Source organism: Botrytis byssoidea (assembly GCF_014898295.1).
Source record: "Botrytis byssoidea strain MUCL 94 chromosome Unknown BBYS_014, whole genome shotgun sequence".
Lineage (NCBI taxonomy): Eukaryota > Fungi > Ascomycota > Leotiomycetes > Helotiales > Sclerotiniaceae > Botrytis > Botrytis byssoidea.
Genome location: NW_024065855.1, coordinates 817968 through 843798, shown reverse-complemented (window position 1 = coordinate 843798; position 25831 = coordinate 817968). Strand labels below are relative to the sequence as shown.

Genomic DNA, 25831 nt, shown 5'->3' with positions numbered 1-25831 from the left:
TTGCACAACATCACAGCATCACACCATCACATATACCATACCGCCTCTCTTTGGTTGATTTGCATACATATTCCTTCCATTTCCTACCGAACACTAACTTTTTCCTCTCGTCCCACCAGATCTTCTTTTTCCGTCACCACTGCAAACGCAAACACAAGCCGCGATAAGATGCATAATTTCTACAAACCCCACCCCATCCTATTCTGTTCTGTTCTGTCCTGTTCTATTCTGCTCTACGATAAACCCCATCCATTTCAAGACATACTATACCATACCATACCATACCATACCATACTACCGAAAGAGCAGAACAAATCACCAGAAATTCGAAGGAGATGCTATGAGGTAACGAGATGTTGAAAAATTGAATAAATAAACACACGCACGTAACTGGGTACGCACGGCGCATTTTCCGATCCTTACATCACATCACACATCACACCCGCCCCGCCACATTTTGAACATCGAACATCGAATATCGAACTTCACCTGCAAGCTTGAATTCAAACCTCGATTGAGATTGAGAAACATCTTGGACTTGGTCCCGGGGACGCGGATGTTAGGTGTTGGGCGTTGGGCATCGTACCTCGTACTTTGAATTGTTCGGTGTAGGTTTGAGAGCGAGCGAGCGAGACAGAGCGAGTGTTGGGTGATTGATTGATTGAGTACTTTGATTGATTACTTGATTACTTTGAGCACTTTGATTGAGTATGTGATCGGTTTTGCTATCGCGAATATCAAACCTCAGCCTTCAATTGGGAAGTAGGTTACTTCGAACGCGATCGCCGCATCTCGAAATCTCTACCGCGAGCTGGTATGCAAGTACTGCTTGGTTGGTCGGTTGATTGATTGATTGATTGATTGATTGAGGCTTATGAATTGTGTATTCTTGCTGGAGTGATACTGATACGGATACTGATGTCGAATATTGTGTTGTGTAGTGAGGGATGGTAGGGTAGGGTAGGCTGGTAGACAGGTAGGATTGTACTGCTGTTGCTGGAGGGATAGTTTGCATGATTCTGCATAGTTTACGCGTCTCGAGTCGATACGATAACGGAGCGACCAGGGCGCGGAAAGATCATGAATGAGTGGTGGTGATGATGTGGGCTGCTAACTACTACTTGGATCGAGTGTTCATAGGTACCTTGCGAATCTACCGTGGGCTGCGAGCGAGCGATATTCGAGACGCGAAACAATATACCAGGTTCGCACACAATAGTGAAATGGATATAGGAGTCGAAGGGCGCTGAGGGCTGCAATGCAGGTGCATGAGGGAATCAATACATCATTCACGGTTGCATGCATGGGCGTGGGGAAGAGTTTATATGATTGTGGGAAGTTATCGAAATACGAGTACATGGTGGTGGTTGAAGACCAAGCAAAACGCAAAAAACGGAAGGAGATAAGGAAAGATATGTATATGGAAATGAAGATGCATCTCCACCATGTCCTGTTTATCGAACATACCAGATACCGAAAGGTTGGGTGGACCGGGATAGTGTCTATTGTTGGAATGATTTACCGTTGATGCAGAACACTCAGGCAGACACGTTCTCAGAGAGCGATCTTTGGCCGAGAGAAGTTGCGAAAGAGGACGCTGATCAATCCAAAATATAGGGAGAGTGGAGCGGGAAGTTACAAATGCAGCTGGCATTCCGCATGGCAACCCAATATCGGTTCCGTACATGTGTGCAGAGCATTCGCTATTGCTTTCTTGTGCAATTCATAGACGCGTAGCGGAAAAGTGCAAGTAGCTCACGGAACCTCAAGAATCGATATGCTTCGGCTGTACTCGAGGGTTGGAATACTCGCAGTTATTCTTTCAAAATGAAAGTATCGCGATTAAAGCCAAAATGTTTATTGAGTCGTTTTCCCAAACCACGAAGTTGGATGAGGTCAAAATACGGACCTGAATGAGTCTACGTTAACCAACCTTTTTGCCATTACCCCAGTCAAGATGTGCGGGGGGTTGAAACTCAACCGCAGAACCTCTACCTTCCCACGATTCAAAACCAGCTTTACGCATCGCGCGTCTGAAATCCTTCCAGCTGACAGTGCCGAGGTCTTGGTCACCATCTGGATCAGAGTACATAGAGGTGAAAACGATCAGTGTCTTTATATCGACTTTGATTCGCAGCTCGGTCCTCTTTGCGTCAACTTTTCGACCGCTGAGACAACTGGTACTGCTTGTACCGTATTACCCGCTTGCGTTGGAGCTACCGTTTGTGTCTTCGTCTTCTCTTTATTGTGCGGGGCTTGAAACATATTTGAATCTCCAATGCCCTAAACCGTTTGAGCATCCACGGTAATGTTATTTACTTTTGTTCTTCGCTTGCAGATCTAACTCTATTCTAGCTCTGATGCCGTCATGCTTTAGCTTGACATTTGCTATATGATCTGCATCAATATCCAGAAAGATAGCATTTACCTCGTCAACATCCTTCTCATTCGACCCATCATGTTCCAATGTCGCTCTGAAAAGGTCTCGGGCTCCTTTCCACATTTTGGAGAGGGCAATCCTTTTAAGTCAAATCGTATCCTGCAGTATGGTGGTAATCAACAAACTGTTCCCGAGCATGAAATCAACATAGTATTAGCAGACGATAGTGAGGATGCAGTGGCTCAATAAATCTCAATGCTCAGGAAAAAGCTGCTATATAATCAACGGGTGCGTTGAATATTTTACAAGTGAGATAACGGCATCTGTGTCCCAAATATATATGGTCCACCTCTACAGATCGATCCTCCACTTCGAGTTTTAAAACTTATTCACGATTGCAGTTCATTCATTTTCGATATCCGCATCCTACATGAGACTTTGCTTTATAAAGAACCGACAAATCCATGTTCAACACACCTTCTCATATCCACATCAAGCGGACAGTCCGACTTCACAAACAAACATCTCACATATGTATCCGTCAAGCTTCCTCAGCAACGGCGCCACAATCTAGCGTCTGCACGGAAACATAGACTTCCAAGGGTTTCAAGGTTAAGAACAATGCCTGTATTCACCATTCCCAACATCTACGCCAATTTTCTAAAAAATCTTTAGGCCGTATATGGTTCAGTATATCTAGGTATCCACTTGTAGGAGCGCGATCCATTATTGATAAGATATCCATATCCAGACCCCGGTATATCACAAACAGAACAAACTATCCATCTAGCTAGACATCTATCTATCTACAGCATCCCAGAAGAAATTTTCACGGTCCCGAGAAACATGGTTTTGGTAGCGACTTTCGGGTGGGTGCTTTCTGTGAACAGTTTTCTTGAGAAGAAGAAGAAGAAGAAGAAGAAGAAGATACTCATGCTGTCAGAAAGTATACAACTCCGGCGCTAGATGCATACACATACCCCAAGATGTCAAACTACAAAAGGACAAACCTAGTTCCCATAGCACCGGAGTCGCATACTTTCTTCTGACAGCACGACTATCTCGGAGATATATAGTTTGGGAGGAGCCCCATTCCCTTCCCTTCCGTCAAGATGTTCAATTAACCACGCCCCTCGTCGCCTACGTACTTACTAAGATTTTTCCGATTTCTTCAAGCTGTATATACTATATAGTGGAGAAACCTCGTCGTCACCGTTACCCTTCCCAAACATATAAAATGAGATAGAGTTAGGTACCTATGCAGTACAGATTATAATTAGCGCGGGAGTCTACTCGATCCGATCTATTCATCTGTTCTGCCTTACGGTACATATTCAATCAAGCATAATCCCTGACATCTGTTTGAAAATAACATTGATTTTAAAATCCGAATGCAGAAAATTATCTATCCTACATACAAATAGTGTCTAAAATATCATTTGGTCTATTAATACACCATCACAACTTACAAGTCAACACTACCCAAGGATTCCTGTACTTCTTCCGCATGTGTTTACATTATAACGTTTCATTCATAAGGTTGATCTTATACATTTTTTGAAGAAATTTTTGCGACGTCGACTTCGTTGTTAGTCACTAGGACGAACCCACTGTCTAAGTGTAAGATTCCATGCGCAAGAAAAAGCGGGATGTTGGTGCTACTTACTCTCTTCTCGAAAAGCAGATTCAATTGTGTGCTCTACGAGGGTTCCGAATCATTGATTAAGTATACAAGAATATTTGCAAGCATGTTATTCATTCATAAATTCCCATTTCCCATTTCCCAATTCTCATGATATTGATAAGATCATCTCATGTGATTATCTCTACGATACGATACATACATAAAAAATACCATGTTTGTACAAGTAGAAGGGAGTTGAATATTTTAGCGAGTTCCTCGTCCCAGTTTTCCCGTTTTGATCGAGTAGGGGTCATGAGTACCAACGTAGACCAGCCACCGAGTCATTTCATGCATAAGGCTGTGATTCTATAAGGAAAGTGTCTTAGCTAAGAATGCGGCTACAGTGCCATCAATGTGATTAACCTCCGCGATGTACATATCGGAAATTAGATTGACAGCGACGACTTACTGACTTGCCAAGAGAAAGCATACGTAGTCCCTACTACGAATTTTTCCCATCTTAATCTGGCTGGCAATGGTGTAGAGAAATCGATCTTGAGAAGATGGGACTACTGTAATGAGTTTCCGAATTCCCGTACAAGATCCTGCATAGAATCGTGGCACATGCACCTCGCCAAATCGGTTGTCAAAAGTTAAACTCACTAGTATCGAGTCCTCGATTTGACGCCCTCAAACTTAAAAAATGAGTACCGCCCACGGTAGTTGCTCTCGGGACCGAAGATTGCCAAGAAACGTACGCTAATCACATTCCACAGATCCACTTGAACGTGCGGGTATGTGGGTATGTGGGTCGAGCCGCCAGTCCCGGTACGACCCTGACCTTGACGGGTCGGCTATTATCCCGATCGGATCTGGAATGGTAGACAAGTGCATACCTACTGAGTACCAGCGATATCGAAGGTACTGTAGTAGGCTTCCAGAATGTGGTTTCGAAACCGCAAGTTTAGGCAAGTTGCGATAAGCTTGTTATAAACTTTTTGACATTGTCGATCTATTCATCCATTCATAGATCTTTGATGATTGAGGACCAGGACTTTTAAGCTCCAAGCTCCCTGAAATGTGCGTTATTGAGCAATCAATGGACCAACGACAAATGTGTGAATTTCTGACATCGAAACTCGCTTTTACGAGAATATGCGGTTTGTGAATATCAATCCAAATTACCCACCCCATTCTCAACTCAACGACGATTAAAGTTGTTCTCTTCAGTCTAGTCTTATTCTGCGAAACCACAAAGTGTTTTAGTTGCATATACGTACTACCAGATGGTGGAGAAACTGGAGCTCCTACCATTTCCGACCAAGCTAAGCTGTCAAGTGGACGTTGCCTCTTAGTTTCATGCTTGCACTCCTCGATCTGACCAATTACACACTATGTTTGAAGCATAAACTATCACTCGGGCTGTCAGAAAATAAGCATCACCGCCGCTAAAAATCTAGTTTATTCCGCTTTTGGCTCACTAGCATGTGGTACATGCATGTAGCATCGGAGCCGCAAACTTCTGGCTGCACGCACGACCATGTGAAAAAAATTGGTACAGGGGTTATGATAAACGTATATGCTAATGGATGGTATCTCCTTGTCTTCGAAGACCCCATCAAATTTACCATCTGGAGCACCCTGATTAGAAGTTCGAAGCTTTTTGATAAGTGGGAGATGTGTCGATGAGAGAAATACCATTCCTGATGGTTTACTACGCGTTGAGATTTTGATAATTTGGCTAGCGATAGACATAGCAAACACTTGAGTTGGCACTATTTTCTTCCTTTATCGACGGAAGTACTCGAAGTTACAGGCGGTAAAAATCGATGTGTCGATTATATGTCGTTAAATTCGTGGTGCATTATCGGTAAAGTTTAAAATCGAATTTGGATCTTTAACCTTTAAATACACACGGCAGCATCCACCCGTCGTCGAAATAACTACAGAGTACGCATTTCTATCCCCATCTAGTACCCCCTCCCCAATCCTATTCCCCCAGAATCAACTCTTCCAATCTTTGCCTCTCCCCACTCTCCTTCACCATCCCCCTAAACACTCCCCCATCCAACTCCATCAAATCTCTCGGCTTTCCAAACTCCACCACTTTCCCCTCGCCCAACACCAAAATCTTATCAAAATCAGCAATCGTGCTAAGTCGATGCGCAATAACAATCAATGTGCTATCTGTGAATTCTTGTCTGATAGATCTTTGAATCAATGCATCGGTATTCATGTCCACTGCCGAGGTTGCTTCATCTAATACCATGATTTTTGGATGTGAAACGATGGCGCGCGCGAGACAGAGGAGTTGTCGTTGACCTTGCGAGAGATTGAGTCCACCCTCGGTTATTGGTGATTGCAGGGATGTGAAGAGATTCTTGTTTTTCTGGAGCGAAGGAGTCGATGTTCCGGATGTTGAGGGGGTGTTTTGTCCAGTTGGTGGAATAAGCTGTACCCGTTCTAGAGCATCTCGAAGTTCCGAATCTGTATGTTCATCGAAAGCATCGAGGTTAGATCTGACTGTTCCGGAGAAAAGTACTGGATCTTGTGGGATAATCGCTAATCTCGAACGAAGCGAATGCAAATTAATTTTAGAAATATCGAGACCGTCAATATGAATTGTGCCTTCACGTGCTTCGAGGAATCTGTAAAGTGCGAGTGTCAATGAGGATTTACCGGCTCCAGTACGTCCTACTACTCCGATTCTTTCACTACGTTCAACTCGGAATGTAAGACCTTTGAGGACGGGTGGAAGATCATCTGCGTATGAGACAACTAAATCATTAACTTCGAGACGACCTTCAGTTGGCCATGCTGCTGGCGGATCTGATCCTTCTAGAGATTCGGTTTTTAGATTTGAGTATTCGACGATACGTTCTGCCGCCTATAATATCGAAAAGTCAATAATTGCCAATGAATAAAAATGACGCCCCGCTGGCCCTCCGGGGGCCATTGCAATGGAGGCCGAATAAGAGCATATAAAAATCATCGAGCGCAGCGAGCAAAGGGGGTTTGGGGGCTTGTCCCCTGAAAGCTTTCCATTTTATTCATCCCCTCCCACAGTGGGTATCATTGTCATTTGCCGAAAGTTATCGCATCTTTACCCGAAAAGCTTTCCACAACGCTTACCTAGCCCTTTACCCACCCGCGCTTCCTGGAATAAAGAACAATTGTGAAGACTTACATTCATATTAAGTTCCAAATTAGTATAATGTCTGATTGTCCACATGACCGTTTGGCCATAAGCCAGCGCGAAACTCAACGCAAACCCAGCCAGTGCAGCATCAATTTCCGGAAGCAGTATAATGACTATCGCCACAATAGTTGAGAACAATCCACCCACAAAAGCCATTCTCCATCCCATCCATCGATTGAAGACCCAGAGATGCCAGAATGTAGTTGAATGATCATCGATCTTGGCCCACATGCTTTTGATATAGATATCTGTCTTGTCAAATGCGCGAATTGTGCCTACACCTGTAAGAGCAGAACCGAACTGTTCAAAGATGGGGGATTTGGCGGTCGATTCGAGACGTTTAACTTCACGAGCACCAGGGAGATAGAGAAGTGCCACGTAGACGCAGATTGCCAAAAGAACTGCAGACATGAGGAGAACCCATGGAGAGACGATTATACTGTCATTATTAGTTTGGATGCAAGGAGAAGAGAGGAATTCGATACACATACCCTGTGCAAATAATTCCAATTAATCCAAAAAAGTTATTCGCCCCAAACGCAAAATCATTGGCCAATCTTCCATCAACCACGTTGAAATCGGCAGTGAATCGATTCAAAATTCTACCAAGTGGTACTGTGTCCATCCATCTTAAAGGTGTTCTTAAAACTGTGAAGCAAAGTCTTTCAAAAAGAATCTTAGATGCACGAATAGACCCAGTGTAAACGTAGAAATATCGGAGAGTTCCTACAACAGCAGAAACTGCCGAGAGAGCAACGTATATGCTCAAATAGAATGTAGTGTCATGCTTGATAGTTTCCGTTTGGAAAGAGGAATTCTGTGCATTTCCATATGAAGGTAAGTGATTGGCCTGAGTTGTGAACATAGAGTTAATAATGCTAGATTCTTGATAGCTCGCTGTCCAAAGTTTCAACCACCAAGAGCGACCTGAATAAGCGTTAGTAATTATGCCAAGTGAAAATCAATGAGTATTGATATCTTACCAGTGATCAAGAATTGTTGACCAACGAAAGCAACCAAAACAAGAATCCAGAAAGACCATCCACCAGAAGCATTAAGATAATGTCCATAGACCTTTACCTTAATACTACCACGCTCTCTTGTCTCTTCTTGAACGAATTTCTTTGGATCACCCTTTCGTGATACAACCTTTGCTAACGTACTTCCATCAGTGCTTTCATCGTTAGAAGACACAGATGGATTAATGACTGTAGATGATCCCGATATCGTAATGGGAGCTTGATCCTCAGCGATTTGTTCCGGTGTTTCTTCGTGACTGATGATACGTTCAAGTGTACCCGCTTCTTCCAAGTCCGAAAGAAGACCCGCACTTTCAACCGTCCCATCACCGAGTTCAACGAGATATTTAGCTTTGGCCTTGCAGAGAGCGACATGATGAGTGACGAGAATACGAGTACGTCCGACACCAAGCTCACCAGTAAGACCTTTTTCGTAGATGAAACGACCAACATGAGCATCAACAGCACTGAAGATATCGTCAAGAACCAATATACCTGCACGGGAATAGAGGGCTCGAGCAAATGTAACTCTCCATCTCTGTCCACCACTCAAGTTGATACCATTTGCGCCAATTTCAGTATTTTCACCATCTCCAAGCATTTCCAAATCTTTGCGGAGAGCACAATATTCGACAACCTTTTGATAGCGATCTTCATCAAGCGGCAATCCGAAAAGAATGTTGTCCTTGATACTAGCGTTTTCGATCCACGGAATTTGAGCAACGAAAGCAACTGACGATGGAATGATCCAATTATCCTTGTTGGCAAGATGATCATGTCGATCTTTGGCTTTTGGTCCTCGAGGAACATTAACCTTACCCGCAAGTATATCAACTTCTCCAAGAATCGACGCTAACATCAAACTCTTTCCGGTACCAGTTTTACCGCTGATGACACTCAATTCTCCTTCAGGGAAGGAGACATCTACGTTTCTTAAAACATATCGTTCGTTTGAATCCATCTCATCTTCACCCTCAGCACATGGCCATGCGATTGAAGCTTTCTCAAATGAAACGTTGGGTGCATCATTGGTACCTTCGGATATTTCAGCCCCATTTAGATATCTTTGGATACGATTAATAGAAATGTAGCAATCGATCAAGTCCGTGGTAAGTTCTGGAATGACGCTGAGGGTAACCTCCAGATTGACGAAGACACCTATAGCCGTGAATGCGACCGAAGGTAGAAGAACTCCATTGAGGTAAGCATATACTGCCAATGCTACTGCGGCAAGAGCGATAGGACTTGTGATCCAGCAAAAGAGCAACATCGTATCATTGAGATAAACACTCCATTGCTCGTCCAACTCCTTCTTTCGGACTAGTCCAATTTTGTTGCCCCAATTCGATTCTAATGCGGAGAACTTGATTTGTCGGATTCCTTGAAGTGCTTCAGTGACAACTGCCATTTTAACATCTCTGACTTTCATTAGTCTGTCTTGCGCTGCTGAATAACGTTTACTAAAGTAAATGTTAATAGGAACAGTCAAAGACATAGCCAGTATGCCCGCCAACAAACTCTTCCATCCAATTATACTGATCAAGAAAGAAAAGGAGACAACAAGCTTGAAAACCGAACCAGGGAAGTAGTTGTTGAATGAGCAAAAGTCTGAAACTCTCTTGGCATCCACACCGATCAAATTGACTGTAGATTGTTTTCCCTTTGGATCACTGTCCTCTTCTTCCTCTTCCTCTGATTTGTCTTGTGCAATCGGCTCTTGAGTTTCTTCAGATGTTACCGTAGACTTCTTCTCAGATCTAGCTGCACCTTTCACATCCTTACGCCTCATGGCCTTTTGGAAGATTTGAGCTGATAACTGGGACCTAATTGGAATGGCAAGTTCGGCCCAAGAAATCCAGAACATCCAGGATTCAATCCAGGCTGCGGCGAGAGTGACCAAGAATAATGTTGCTACCCAAATCCAAGCTCCAAAAGGGACTTCGTCTCCAGGTTGACGACGTTCTAACAGTTTCAAAATCTGAAACGTCACGAATTGAGGTGCGAAATTTCCAAAGGCCTGGAAGACGGTGAGGATCCATTGAATGATGAAAGGTGATTTGTGCGCCAAGAAAATTTCGATCCAAAGTGCCCGAGTGTGCTTCCTCTCCTCCCATGCTTCGCTGAGATCCTGCGACCTAGTATGATGGTCCATTTTAGGTAGATCTTGTAATTCTAGGCGCTTTCTACTATAGGCCAAAGCTAATAGATCTCCAACCCAGGAGAAAGTATATCTATCAAGAGCAGACACGGAATACATGGCGTCGACGGGTTGCTTATCTCTAGTCACATGTGGACGACGTGGAAATGAGATGGCGGAGATGGCGGCAAACAGTGCGAGTGCTAATTGAGTGATGCGGAGCCAGAAAGTCGCACTTGAACGGAAGTCAACCTGGGCGGACTGATCCTCCACGATAAGACCATCTTGATAGAGACAAATGGAAAAGAGGCAGACAGCGGAGACACCTGTGCGAGCACCATTGGTATATGCTTTGGTAGGGCTTCTGATTAAGATAGTGCTAACCGCCTGGATCAGAATGAATGACTATGGCCAAGTTAGCAGAATGAAACACGTATATGTTGCCCAAGGGCGTGAAAGATGCGACTTGCCCAGAATGCGACATTGAGCCAATCTTCAAGCTTCAATCCATCGTAATGAAAGAGATCCAAAATGGCCAGAATTATAGAAGTTGCAAAACCGAGAAGTGTAGAGATGATGAGTAATGTCTTTGGAATTTTTGTTGAGAAGGCCGCGATTGTTTCTTCGGTGGCAACTCCATCTTTGTCTGAATATGCATTGGGGATTTGCTTTCCCTTTTCTTGAAAATGAGAAATGATAGAAAAGACGGATGGGAAAGTCAGAGTGACGACCAAGAGAAGAGCGCAAATTGCAGCGGCAAGGGAACCCGAATTATACTCGAGCATCTTGAAGAGTCTAGTTTAAGGAGAAGAGAGAGATCAAGTTGCAGATCATTCTTTTTGGGAAGATATCTCTACTTGACTGTAATGGACGAATGGAAGCAAAAGGAAAAGGTTTCCCCCAAAAGATTCACACTTTTTCTCTTCTTTGCGTGTGGATGAAGATATATATTGAGCAAGGTCCAATTGCAAGTGGAAAGCAACGGCAGGCTCAGCAAAAACTCAGGAGGTGACTAGGGAGGTAGGATTGTTGACTCATTCGGCAAGATGAATTGGTAGTAGTGTAGTTAAGTGTAGTACCAATTTAGAAAGAGAGAAGAAAAAAAAGGAAAAAGATATACGATATGTGATGGATGGTAGGTATACTAGTGAATCAGGGAGAGAATGATTATTAATAAGTAAAGATGGAGTGGGCAAGGTAGGATGTGTGTAAAATGGGAGATGGGCGGATTTGATTGGCTGGTTGATTGATTGATGAATATCTATCTAGATAGGTAGGTAGGTAGGTAGATACCCAAGTAGAAAAGATAGAAAAGAAGACTTTTATATTCAGATAACTAGTTATTAATAAATTCCCAGGAAACTACAAACTACAGAAAATGGCGGGGACAAGAACAGGGTCGAGGTTTATTAAACATTTTTTTCCTCTTCTTCTTCTCTTTCTATCGAGGGATCAATCATCAATGTTGGTAGGTGGTGGGGTTTGGGTGGATTTGAAGGTACGTGAGTGGGTGGATAAGAAGAAGGAGTCAAATCCATTTGGAAGATGATGATTAACTAATAATAATAATATAATCATGCTCAAGTATATCCTTGTAATAAGTCTTACAAAACCGTTGAAAGGGAAGAGAAGGGAAGATTAATCAATTGGGCAATGTGAGTGGTCAGTTACCTAGCAAGTGAATTGATGAGAGATGAGATAGAGTTTATATGCGCGCGGTTGATATCGACGACGATGAGTGTTTTTGAATTGAGTGAAGGTGATGTGAGGTGAGAAGCAAGAACAAAAGAAGTGATAAAGTGCTAATAACTATGCATTCTCCCCCATATTAACGTTAACAAGAAGTACATGAGGATTATAGACATTCAATGATACCTACCTAGTTCCTACGTACTACCTGCTACGTACTACCTACCACCCACCTACCTACGATACCTACTATAATGAATGATATGACGAAAGGTAAACGAGATAAGATGTCATATATTGCCGAGTAGAGTACAAATACAGCGGAACATATCGTATATAAATTCCCCACAAACTCCCCTTCTTTACCTGACTCTCGTCAATGTCTTGAAAATAGATGGTTTGGTACTTCCCTCATACTCATCTATTTCTTCTCCCTCCCATGATTCTGAGCCACATTCCCGCTGTAAGATCTTAAAGTTACAAATCCCAAAAGTGGTGGCGAATCATACTCCTCATCTATCCCATCCATCATTCATCCATCTATCTAATGTATGGACTAAAGGTCGGTCGGTCGCTAGGTCAGTCATATCAACATCAAATCAAGGGTTATCACTCGCCCCCACCATGCATCCGGATCGTTGGGTCCACCATGTGGCCAATATATATATATGCACGAAATTTAGCCCTCAAGATGGAAGGTTGTGAGTCGTGGTTTTCGGGATGCCTCGTTTGATGAATGTGTCTGTGTATCACATCATACGCCATAGCATGCCATGAAACAAAATTACTGTTGAGTGCGACTGGTGGTTCTGCACGGTACCGGTAATGAGTGTCTCCAACCCTTCACAAGTTCATATCGAGGAAACCCCGATATCTTACCTATCACCAAGGTTGACTGACTCTGTTTGAAGAGTACATAGAATCCGTCAAGCTAGCCATGCGCTACAGTAATAATACGAGGAACCACATCCAAATGCGAAACGGCTGTTCGTCCTTCCTTTTCAAGCTGACCGAGAGCGGTGTGAATGATCAGGCCGTGTACAGATTTTCAAGACTTGCAATGCATGGTCCTGGGATGGGGATGGGGTTGGGTTGTCAGCAAGAAAAGACTGATGAGGTAGAGAAGGTTGGTAAGCATTTAATTCTCCAATGATGATCGAGGAGAATGATGATTTAGATGGGCTTTACCTGATTCTTACCTTGCTATCGTTTTTCTCTTGGTTGATCGTCGGGTTTTCATCGACATAGATATATAAGAGATGTACGGAGAATACTAGACCTTGTTACTATAGTGTAACCCACGGTCTCTGTTTCTGTTTCTCTTTTTGTTCCTCTTTCTCTCTCTCTATCATCGCTTAATCTTCAGAAATTCCAATGCGCTCCCTGTACGGGACATGAGACCTCCACACCTCCTACACCGATGATCGATAAAACACGACGAAACAAAATCTGGTCCCAGGCCAGACCGACAAGTAAAATATTCCCCACGATATACGATAGATATACATGGTACCCGTCACCCATCCACTCTGAAAAAGAAGCTTTGGGAGATGCATCGGGAACAATGCTTAATTCATCACCGGACTCAGGGCGGGTGTCAAAACCGGAACCGATTGATCGTGCCGACTCGCTCGAGTTATCTCCATCGACCTTCACTCAAGTACATTAGTTTGACTGCAGTTGTTGTACTGCCAGTTGGAATATGTAAGGCTCACTTGTTGAAGTTTCAGACTGATTCTCCATGACGTCTTGGGACCGATGAAGAAAGTTGAATTGCGAAGTATAGTCCGTATGTGACCTGGATCAGGTACAGGTACAGGTACGAAGAAAGGCACAAACTACTAGGTATCTGTACCCGAGTGTAATAGGGAGGGTAGGAAGACCGATTCACGTGGTGAGAATTCTATCACATGATGATCTATTCATCTATGCATTCATCTATGCATTCATCCATCCATCCATCCATCCATCCATCCACCAGTAAATCCATCCATCTGATTATCCATCAATACGTACTCGTGATGTATTTCCTAATAAGGTTCTCATGTATTGAATGTAAATCCCAAGCACCCCTTGAATAGACGGCTGGGAGGAAATATATGATGTATACATCGTATTATATCGTACATAGATTTATTATCAGATGTGACATGGACATTCTCAGAACACTGGCTCGGCTGGCTCAAGACTCTCGTTTGGCGGCCGTTGATCGTGTAACCGATCAAGATCAACAATATGGAGAATGAAGGGGTTTGTTTGGGCTGGCGTGGGTAAGGTAACTTGGGGACCTCCAAGGTCTGGACAAGCTCTAAACAACGAATGCTTCATTATATATTGTATCGGTCGATGGAGAGGAAGAATTGACTAAGAAGGGAGGGAGGGAGAAATAGTCAGAATTCAAGGAGGATGTTTTAATCCATATATGTATATATATGAATGAAGTAGGTAGGTACTGGGTAGATAGATTCCTGAGTAGGGAATTATTGATATATATTCAATGAAATGTGATTTCTAAATATATATTGGTAAATTCATGTCTCTTTTATTTACTTATTTATTTATTTACTTCCTCTCTTACCTACTTCTTCCATCTTCTCTCATAAATACACACACAGAGAGAGTCATCATTGGGTATTGAATTAACATCCAAAAACCCCATGAAACGCGTAAAACTTATTGGACGCACAAAAACGTGAAGGAAAACAAGGTTGCCCAGCCCAGCCCAGCCCAGCCCAGTCCAATACCATCCATAACTTTGCTATCTTGGCTGTGAGACTTTGAGTACTACCAGGTACTGTACAACCTTATGAGACATCTACCTCTACCACGGCTGCTATTATTATTCTTCTTCTTCTCCTCCTCAAACATTCAATTGATCATTCTCTGTCTTGGTCTTTGTACTGAATTCACTGGATTTGATGTTGATTTTACTCTCAATTACAAGGCCATTTCAACAACAATATCTTCCGTCCTCTTTGAAGACGGACATAGCTAATCTTTGGGTCCCTTTCTTATCTGCAACTCCAGAGGATGATTAAAGTTTCTATCGTGCTGCAATTCAAAACCACGACCCCAGTACCAGTACCAGCACCAGCAATCCTACTTGACACCCTTTTCCGGATCTTTCAAACGCTTCCATCACATCATTCTTCTATATCGATCTAATTTCACCTCTTTCCCATACTCTGCAAGCAGGAGGATTGCGAATTGAACTACGAAAGAGTCCTGTTCATCCCTCGGACAAACACTCATCCCAAGACCCTAATTATCGACCTCGAGAACCACCGGCACAATGAAAGCTACACCTTTGATCATCAACTGGCATGATCAGAATTCTCCCATATATAGTTGCGATTGGGAAAAGGCGGGGAAGGGAAGATTGGCGACTGCAGGAGGAGATGGAAATGTTAGGGTACGTTCGATCTATCCGTATGGGAAATGTGAAGAAAGTACTGATGGGAAAACAGTTATGGAAGATAGAGTCCGAAGGGGAAGATCGCAAGATTGACTATCTAGCTACTCTACAAAAGCATACACAAGCAGTCAATGTAGTAAGATGGGCCCCGAAAGGTATGAAGGCATAATTTTTACACATCAACGTGGAATATAATGAGGCTAATCAATCTTGTAGGGGAATTACTAGCATCTGCTGGAGACGACGGAAATGTACTACTTTGGGTCCCTAGCGAAGCTTCAAATATTACACCTGCATTCGGAGGAGATGGATTCGAAGAAAAGGAAACCTGGCGGACAAAACATATGTGTCGATCGTCGGGTGCTGAGATATACGATTTGGCTTGGTCCCCAGATTCCGTGTACTTCATAATTGGGAGTATGGATAATGTTGCGAGGATATACAATGCTCAAACTGGTATGTGATTCATACTTTTGTCCTTCCACGGAGACTAATCAATTTTGTTCAGGTCAATTAATTAGACAAATCGCTGAACATCAACATTATGTTCAAGGTGTTGCTTGGGATCCATTGAATGAATATATCGCGACACAATCATCCGATCGATCCGTACACATCTATACCCTGAGAACGAAAGACGGACAATTTAGTCTCGACAATAGGGAAGAACCAAAAAGGATTGGACATAATTTGAAGATGGATTTACCCGGGAGACGAATTTCCTCCAATAGTCCCGCACCACCCGAGCTTGGATTTCGTTCACAATTTCCACCAGAAACCCCAAATACAATAGGTTCACCAGGACCATCATGTCCAGGTACACCAACTTCGATGGCTTTGCCAATGAATCCTCCCAGTGTTATTAGTCATAGTAGAAGATCTTCATTCGGTGCTTCTTCTCCAGCAATGTCTATGCGAAGATCGGCCTCTCCTGCTCCTTCAATGCCATTACCCGCTGTTATGCCTATGGAAGCATCACCAAAACCATATTCGATGATTGGACTGGGAGTCAAGAATGCTCATATCTACGCCAATGAAACCCTCAAGTCATTTTTCCGAAGACTTGCATTCACACCTGATGGTAGTCTTCTTTTTACACCAGCCGGTCAATATCAAACACAACACAAGGGATCAGAAGAGGGTGCAAAGATGTTGTATGAAGTGATTAATACAGTCTACATCTATACAAGAGGTGGAATCAACAAACCTCCCGTTGCACATTTACCGGGACACAAGAAACCTTCTGTGGCTGTCAAATGCTCTCCAGTTTACTATACAACTAGAAAAGCTCCCCCACCAATTACAAAATATATCACAATCGATACATCGTGCGCTGATGACACAATGGCAGCATTGCCAGAACCTGCAATGGTTCCCAAATCGCCATCGAATGCTTCAATGGAACCACCTCCACTTGTATCACAAAATAGTGATTCCTCGAGACCTAGTTCTTCATCTAAACCAAAATCTTTAGAGGTTGAAACGAACGTAACATCTCAAGGTCCAACAATGGCATTTTCTTTACCCTATCGTATGGTTTATGCTGTTGCCACAGAGGATTCAGTTTTATTGTATGACACACAACAACAAACCCCGCTTTGCATAGTGAGCAATTTACACTGTGCAACCTTTACAGATTTATCATGGTATGTTAATTCGAATCGATAGATTTTGGTCTATACTGATTATTTTAGGTCAACTGATGGAACTACGTTATTGATGACATCTTCGGATGGTTTCTGTTCAACATTAACTTTTGCCCCGGGTGAACTCGGACAAATTTATGATGAAGAAATACCCACTGCAAAGCGTTCATATATTAGTGGTTCAGCAGTTTCGTCAACTCAAAATACTCCCATGGCAACACCAACGGCTGGGATCGCACCTCCATCACCATTTCCAATTTCCAATAATCATCATCGGACATCCTCAAATCCTATGGTTGCGCCATCACCTCCCCCAGCTCCTATCACAACTTTCAGACCTTCTTCGCCTACTCGGTCGAATTCTACATCTTCAGTTGCAACACAGTCATCTCATGTAACATCAGCTATGGGGACAATTATCAGTAACCCAACTCCATTGTCGAGTAGCGTTCCAGGTATTGCTGCGGCAAATACCACTTCAGGAGTCCCTATGACAACACCCCCTCAAACCCCAAGAAGCACTACAGGCTCGGTAGTGGGTGTCAAACGTCCGGGAGATGTAAGTGAGAGTGAGAAAGAAGACACAGGAGCTGGACCTGAAAAGAAGAAGAGAAGAATTGCTCCTACTCAAGTTTTGTCGACAAATCCTGCAACTGGCAAATAGTGATCTGGATGTTGTTCAGGGAAATGTTCTTTTTCGATTGATTCGAGACTTGATTTGGTCTTGTGGGATTTGATGTTTTTCGGTGTTCAAAGGCTCAGGGGTGTGTGGTTTGGTGTTTAATGACCTAGGGAGGAGTTACAATGGAAGGAAAGGAAAGGAAAGGAAATATATGATGCCCTTGTACCTTTTACATGGGATGAATTAGGATGGTGTCTTTAGTGGGCATGAATGAATATAATGATTTTTATTTCTATGTTGACTTTTATGTAATATTTTTGTCATTCTTTGGCTGGAATCTGTTTGAGGGTTCATCTGATTTTATTTATGAGAAAGATGTGAATGATTTGTAATGTTAATGGAATGAAGATTATTTGGACGAATCAAGGAAGGAAAGGGGGGATGGGGGAGTGAGAGTGTACTTATCCGATCCATCAATTCGGAGAATGCGCATCGTGTTTTGGGCGAGGAAAAAGTGACTGATAGGTAGGTAGGTACTTAGGGAAGGGGGTAGGCAAGGAGGTATCGAATCCTACCTGCCTTTTTGGGGATCGATGTAGACTAATTTGGGGAATTTTAGGAGTTGGTTTCTTCTTCTTCTTCTTTTTCTTCTTCTCGTCATTTACTTTCTACCACGACTCGATTCTCGAGAGGGAAAGGGAGTCAATTTTGTAATTTTTTTGTTTCCTTTGGTCTTTTCACGAGTTATTTGTGTGTGTGTGTGTGTGCTGAGATCAATGAATTAGTTGCTTTGCTTGCTGGTTTGTTTGTTGGTTTGGTGCTTGCTGGAGACTTTACTTTGGAAGTTGGTTGTTTGGAACTTGTTTGCTTGGTGTTTGTACCTACGTCCTACCTACCTGCCTGCCTACCTGCCTGCCTACCTGCCTGCCTACCTGCCTGCCTGTGTTTTCTGGCTTCTCGGTTCTCGTGTAGAACGAAAAAGCCACCAAACATAGGAATACCGTTCCACCATACCAACACCAACACCCAAACCCACAACCATGCACCCCCTCTCCACCATCCTCTCTCTCCTCCTCCTCTCCTCCCAACCTCTCACCCTCGCATCTCCCACACCCCCTCCCCCAACCTCTCTCTCTCTGCTTCCCCTCCTCGACACCCTCATAAACATCACCCTCACCGCCTCAACACTCAATTCCGCTCCTCCGACTGCTTTCACAACAACCACACATTCTGCAGAATGTGCAGATGTGAATCAGGGAGCGCTGGTATGCTGTCCGAGTATTCTGGATGGGGATCAACCGCTTGTAGTGACGGCGGCCAGGATGTTTGGGTTTGTGTTGAATGAGAATAGTGTTAATGGGATTGGGTGTGAGTTTATTGATTTTTGGGGAGTGAGAGAGAGAGTGTGTGTGTGTGCTAATATGGGAATTTCAGGTAGGAATCTAGATGATGGGGCGTTTTGTCCGGTGCTGGAACATAGACTTTGTTGTCAAGTTACGGATTTGGTATGTTTTTGTTTTGATTTGAATTTTCCTCCCCTATTAAATCTGCTACTGGATTGACGGATTTATGTTGTGGGTTTGTTGAGATGAGAGATGAGAATACTGATGATTATAATTTGTGGATGGTTTTACCACTTGTTAGTTTGGCAATGTGGTGTCATAGTGCCGGGAAACTCTGATTTGTTGAATTCATCTTGGTGTGGGAATGGAAGCCGAATGAATGATATAAGTAATGTGAATGAAACGGGATCGATTGATAGAATGTGGTGAGGTGACATGAGACGGAAAAGTCGGAGAAGAATTTTGATGAACAATTGCTTGAGCAAATGATTTGCAGGTGGGCATATTGCTATGGGTTTTGCTACTTTTGCTTCGGATACTCAGACAAAAACACCTTATGGGGCTTGTATTGTGGAAGGGCACTAGATTAATTGCTGAAGACTTGCTACGATCTGTTTATGATAGATTATCAAATGAAAAAGGTTTCAATTCAACTTAAAAGATGATTCTCCCAATGGCTTACCTCATTGGCTTCATCTCAACTCTTGCGTCTATTGCCTCCACCAGTCGGTGTACTGAGTCATGAGACAAAATCGGCTTGACAATATCTTTCGACCCCTTAATTCAATATTTGTTAGAGAGTTGTTATGAGGATTCATCGAAGGTTGAATTCGTTACGAAACCTGAAAGTTGAAAAGTATCCTGTCAGTTCGCACACCTACAGGCTACATATGCCTTTCTCAGAAAAAATAGAATATATCAATGACCAAACGGAAAAAGGAGAGCAGGAGACTGAAAAGGAGCTAAAAATAATGGAGGGTACCTATCCAGACAGAAGAAATCAGAAAGTAAGCCATACAAAGAATACTGCTTAATTACAGTGACCATAGGGCGAATAGATACTTGACTTGAAGCAGTCCAGGTAATGGGACAGACAGTATTCAGCAAAATACTGGTAAGAGATCCATGAGATTATCGAGTTGGAGAAAGAGGGTAACAAAGTGGACGCAAGATCACTAGGTATTATCTATAAGCACTGCTATCAACGCCAATACTGAATCATCTCGCAAGGCCGGAGGTCGCTTTGGATTTGAAAGGACCGCTGGCTGATACGTCTTCTATGGGATGGATATGGATATCGGTATATTCTGAGAGGAATAGAGGAATAGGCTTTATCACATGAATATAGATAGCGATTATGGTGAACCTTAAGCGAGGAAATTGGATGAATGAAAGTTGTTTGGTGGATGGAGATGGACTAGGAGAATGTAAATGCTTTGTTTACTATTAGAAGATTATAAAGACTGGGCATTGCCGTTAAAATCTGCAATTAAACGATTTCAGGAAAACGTTTCTCTCAGTTAGAGATTGGAAGGAAGGGTTGGAAATGGTGTTTATTGGAGGTTTGGAGGTTTGGAGATGAGAGATTATAGATTGAAATTGGAAGATTTATTCAGCGGATGCGGATTGACTATGGGAATGCAGATATTCTGTTACCAGACGAGTATAAAGACTAAGTAGGCGAGCGTTGTGATTGAAAACTTCAATCAAACTTCTCTCAACTAAAGATCAAAAAAAATTCATGTAGTATTGATTGGAGGTTGCGAAATAAGAGACTATACATTGAACACTAAGGTTGATGAGGCTAGGAAAGCGAGGGATGAGGGTACGATTGAAAGGGGATTAAATAGAAAGAAAGATGAAAGTAGATGATCAAAGATAACTGAGATTTGACAGTGGAAAAGAAGCGAGCCGGAAGGGAATTGCGAGTTTCTAAAATCTTGATGAGGAAAGAAAGAAAGAAAGAAAGAAAGAAAGGATTGAGGATGTGGGTAGTATTAGTATTAGTATTATACAATATCGAGACTCGACTCTTGAATGGGTGAGATATCTTGGGGTTTATGTGGGATGGGATGGGATGGGATGAGATGGGAGAGGAGGCTCCTAAGTGATGGATCTCTTTTGATGATTGATATGAAGATTGTAAATTAAGATATCTATGAATAGAGATTAGGTGGTAAATAGGTATCTAGCTAGAATAATGACTTTTCGTAGAATGATAGGTTTCTAATGTTCCTTTTACTTTAAACTTCTTTTATATCTTGGGGTTGTGTATGTGTGCTTTGTGAATGGGAAATTGATTACTTTATGAAACTTCTTATAAATTTTATATTGAAAAGTAAATTATTTCTACTCCTTTTCTTTGATATCATAATTTATATTTTTTTCCCCAAATATAATGACTCTCTACTTGATTAAATAAAAAATAGTCATAAAAATTTCGAGTCTACATCCCAGGTATTCTCTTTCAGAACCTTAGAATCTAGAAAAGGGGCATAAGTGTGTACCTACGCATACCTAGGTAGGTAAACAAACAACACCCTCGCACCACTCCACTTTATTCCCCAACAATCCCCTAATTCCCCTCAACCACCCATTCAAAATCTTCTACAATCTTTTCGCTCATCTCCTCGGATATCTGCTGCGTCATCGCAAGATGCATACCGTGTTCGCGCTGGGCTAGGAGAATTCTGCCCTGTGTTCCTTGGTGCGTGGATGTGCTAAGGGTTTTGTAGAGGCCGAGGGCGGGGTAGGAGACGAGTCCGAAGATGCCTGGTGGGGTGGGGGTTAGCGGATTAGGGTTGGAGATATGACGAGTTTTTTTGTTTTTGAATGTGGGAAGAGAGAGAGAGGGAGATAATGTCTAGAGTATACATGAAGTAGAATGAATTAAAATGATCAAGCATACCACTAGCAGGTTTGGTGAGAAATCCCGCCGTTCCTTTCCCAATACCCTTCAGGAATCCCTTTCCGCCTTCTTGTATGGCTCCTTGGATGGGTTGTGTGAAGAATCCTGTGAAGCCGTCTACGATTCCAAAGCCCATACTCTTTATTATTTGTATACATGGTTAGCTTGTTGTATCTTCGTCATGAATTTGCATATCTCATCCAAAGAAGGAATGAAAAGGAATAAAAAGAAAAGGAAAGCAACAAACCTTAGCCCCTTTGATTGACCCACTCTTCCAATCTCTCACCTGTCCATAATCCCTCGGTTTATCCCCATACAGCGCTGGCAACTCATGAAAGCCATCCGCAAACGCGAGGGGTAAATCGATCGCCGATTTACTCATCGCCATGCCTAACTTCCCGAACCCTTTTCCGACCGCGATGGAGCTTGCTTGCAGAGCACTGCGCGGTGAGGCGGGATCGGTGTTGGTGTTGGTGTCGATGCCTTTGCCGGTTTCATTTTGATTTTTGCGGGGTGATCGGGTTAGAGCGCGCGTGTATTCGGTGCGGTAGTCGAGTCCGATGTTGGCCATGGCGCGGGTGATGTCGAGGGCGCTGTCAAAGGCGGCAGAGGTGGTGGCAGTCCAGGGGTCCCAGCGGCGGTTGGTGATGGTTATGGGGTGGGGTTTGTGTCTTTGTCGTGGGGCATTGAGTAAGTATGAAGATTGCATGAACGAATAAATGAATAGGCAGATGAACACATGTCTAGAGGAGGTGAACTTACAAGGAAAGATCAGAGGCGTTAATTTTTTTCTTCTCGACGAGAACGGCAGCTGCTTGGTGAGATAAGTTGAGATGCTTTTTACCCTTTTTCCAATACCATGTTGCGGGTTGTTGAGTCAAGAGCGCACAACTAAGTGGTTTGATGGGGAGATTACGATGAAACGAATTAACAGCTTCTTTTACACCATCTTCGTGTTGGATTCTTGTAGCGAGGGTTTGTGCTGCGGTTACTACATTGGGGGAGAGTAGAAATTTGATGGCATTGGAAAGAGTGGTGGTGTTAAGAGATTTGTGTTCTATAGGTGCAGGACCGGCACCGGCTGCTGCGACCATGTTTCCCCAGAATGGTTGGCTGTTGAAAGTTAGTGGAGGAATTTTACGAATGAGATTTCTTGACATACTCGCCGAAGAATGGTACGATTGCCGTAGGACGACCATTCAGTAATCCACATGCTGTTGTTCCCGCTCCACCATGATGGATGACGGCTGAAACGTGTTTAAATAGCCATTCTATCGACATTAGTCAATAGTAAGATCATCATATTAATGCATCTCTTACCATGAGGACAATCATCAATAAACAAAACATTCTCATTCTCGACCTCCTGTCCAAGTTTACTCCAACCTTTCGATACAATTGCTCTGACACCACAATTTTGAACTGCAGCCATAATCGTCGCGGTCATGACTTTAGAATCTTCCATTACGATGCTTCCAAATCCTATGTAAATGGGTCTTGGGCCTGCTTCCAGAAAGCCCAAAATCCTCGCGTCGGGATCATATGATGGGGGCGGGCGAAAGAAAAATCCACAAACATCTAAGAGCTTTATCAGTACTAGAATTTGGAAAAAACGGAATCTACGAACCTATATGTGGGGGCCAATCTTGTGGTTTCGGTACAAGTGCTGGCGACCAACAGTACGTGAATGGGATATCGAGAGAAGCTGCTAGATGAGGACCAGCCATCACAGGGACCGGTTCAAGATCAAGGGACTTCTTTCTCCAGTGATTAATAACGTCTCCAAGTCTACAACTAAGTGATTAGAGATTGTCAGATGAAGAATATCAATTGGAAACATACCCTTGCCAAGTCATCGTGTCAACCAATCCATAAGAAAGAAAATTCGTTGTTTTAGGATCTGTTTCGGTAGATTGGATATTTGCAAGCGGATGACGAAATGATCTTGTGGCTGTCCATGGCATAGTAAACATAAGATGAACTGGAATACCCAATGCCTGAGCACAATGTATGTGAGCAAAACTAGGTGGATTAGCAATAATTGCTTCGGCAATAAATGGTACTCCAGTCTTAGAATCAGGTTCGATACAGGATCGCCAACATCCCTCGAGCATGGCGGATATCATTTTTCTTTTCTTGGATATTTCTCCACTGGCTAAGGTGCTTATTTTTGGAAAGATTCCTGGGTTTTTGACCATGTACTAAATGGGATGGTCATAAGTATGTATGTTAGGGAATGCGAACAAAGTATACACTTACTGCCATTAATTCCGTTGGATCGCCACCAATTGCATAGAATTCTATTCCGGCATCTCGTACGAATTTTTCAAATACATCATGAGTAGCAATACGCACCCTATGACCTGCGAGTTGAAGTTCATTGCCTAAGGCTATGAAAGGTTGAACATCACCTGGAACAACTGATCAGTGATGAAGTTCAAGAGATTTACGTCGATATTGAGAGATTGGGAATATATATACCTCGACTTCCAACCACCTGAATGACTATATTAAGCCTTGGATACGATTTCACGGGCTCTGATTTTACTTGCGGTACATTCTTGGGTAAATAGATTGGTGGTAATGGTGAGGTATTACCCACAAATGCCATACTAATTCGTCCATTGTCTAGTGGTATCAATAAAATTCCTTGATCGGACTGTCAATAGGGTTCATTACCTTGGACTGAAGTAGAGACACCAGACTCTTCGTTACCGAACGCGTACAATTCCTCGTAGGGAGGAGGAGCATCCCAATTGATACTCCCACTCCTCCTTGGCTGTGGTTCAGGAATGCCCATGATATCCGGGAATCAAGATAGAGAATGGCAAGAAAGTTTCACGTACAAGTAAGATGTGGTATAAAGGAAAAGAATGAATTGGAAGGAGAACGTTATGAGGGAGATTTGTAAACCTTTCCACTGATCTAGGCAAACTATACTTGACTAGACCATGACTATCGAAAGAGTACCTACCTAAGGATATAGAGGCAGTGCATCAATGCCGTATTGAGCGTATTTGCTCCCAGCGAAGGATGCCAATGCATCTCTGACCTTTTTCTTCATGCTTGAATATGCTGTGTGCTGTGTATTTAACGTTCTAGATTGGACGTTGGGGTGAAACTGGTTTAAGCTTTTTCTATACGCGTATTTCGCACTCGCATTCAGATATCGGACATCGGACTCGGAATCATGCGCATCCCCTCACGTGACTGAAAAGTCCAGCAGAAATGTTGCAGAGTCATGTGCCGATCACGACTTCACATTGGCCGAGTCTTCTCATAGGATTCTGATATGGAAGAAAGAGAGAGAGATGCCATATAATGGAACCTCTCATTATATATAGCTGAACCCAAGGTCTAGAACATCGGTTAGACTTCCGCAAGACGGTTTCTGGAAGACATGGTCAACTACTATAGCTCTTGTCAACTTCAGCCCTACAGGTATAGACAGACATCTTCCAGGCTTTTCGAACCAAACACCCACGAACGACGGTGAACATTTCAGATGCCACAGTGGGGGTCTGATGCATAACTAAGACCATCACCATTGAAAAAGCCGCATCGGGCATCAGCTGTCCAGTTGATTCTTGGTAGGATCTTACCTGGAGCATCAGAGAATGTAGATTCCAATTCCGTAGAGGATATGATATAAATCAACATATTCACACTGTACCTTATATACAATTCTTCTACTCCTACTTTCAACCTCTCCTCGGATTCTGTCGCATTTCATCTCGCATCTCGTATCCTCGTATCTCGCACTATGAACGAAGCGGTATTTACCGTTACATCGGGGCAATGAAAAGTGGATTCTTCATCTCTTCTTCGCTTTTTTTCTTTCAATACGAT

The 25831-nt window shown here is 42.9% G+C and overlaps 5 protein-coding genes across 5 annotated transcripts; 3 read left to right on the top strand and 2 right to left on the bottom strand.

Annotated features, from left to right (window-relative positions):
* Positions 1-1957: 1957 nt before the first annotated feature.
* On the top strand, positions 1958-2260 carry EAE97_007415 (uncharacterized protein; the record flags this gene model as incomplete). Its single annotated transcript, XM_038877930.1, has 1 exon — positions 1958-2260. The coding sequence occupies one exon, from the start codon at positions 1958-1960 to the stop codon at positions 2258-2260; it is 303 nt and encodes a 100-aa protein (XP_038731415.1).
* A 3734-nt stretch (positions 2261-5994) lies between these two features.
* On the bottom strand, positions 5995-11144 carry EAE97_007414 (uncharacterized protein; the record flags this gene model as incomplete). The annotated part of the gene is made up of 5 exons (XM_038877929.1): positions 5995-6891; positions 7192-7642; positions 7695-8130; positions 8187-10764; positions 10830-11144. The coding sequence occupies 5 exons, from the start codon at positions 11142-11144 to the stop codon at positions 5995-5997; spliced, it is 4677 nt and encodes a 1558-aa protein (XP_038731414.1).
* A 4196-nt stretch (positions 11145-15340) lies between these two features.
* On the top strand, positions 15341-17773 carry EAE97_007413 (uncharacterized protein; the record flags this gene model as incomplete). The annotated part of the gene is made up of 5 exons (XM_038877928.1): positions 15341-15460; positions 15516-15618; positions 15680-15919; positions 15972-17109; positions 17158-17773. 5 exons carry the CDS (start codon positions 15341-15343, stop codon positions 17771-17773), a joined length of 2217 nt encoding a protein of 738 aa, XP_038731413.1.
* A 998-nt stretch (positions 17774-18771) lies between these two features.
* On the top strand, positions 18772-19432 carry EAE97_007412 (uncharacterized protein; the record flags this gene model as incomplete). The annotated part of the gene is made up of 3 exons (XM_038877927.1): positions 18772-19099; positions 19166-19236; positions 19376-19432. The coding sequence occupies 3 exons, from the start codon at positions 18772-18774 to the stop codon at positions 19394-19396; spliced, it is 420 nt and encodes a 139-aa protein (XP_038731412.1). The 3' UTR covers positions 19397-19432.
* A 2217-nt stretch (positions 19433-21649) lies between these two features.
* On the bottom strand, positions 21650-24782 carry EAE97_007411 (uncharacterized protein; the record flags this gene model as incomplete). Its single annotated transcript, XM_038877926.1, has 11 exons — positions 21650-21846; positions 21983-22121; positions 22230-22653; positions 22745-23095; positions 23145-23253; positions 23303-23560; positions 23610-23770; positions 23825-24183; positions 24242-24393; positions 24464-24610; positions 24662-24782. The coding sequence occupies 11 exons, from the start codon at positions 24780-24782 to the stop codon at positions 21650-21652; spliced, it is 2418 nt and encodes an 805-aa protein (XP_038731411.1).
* Between the last annotated feature and the right edge of the window lie 1049 nt (positions 24783-25831).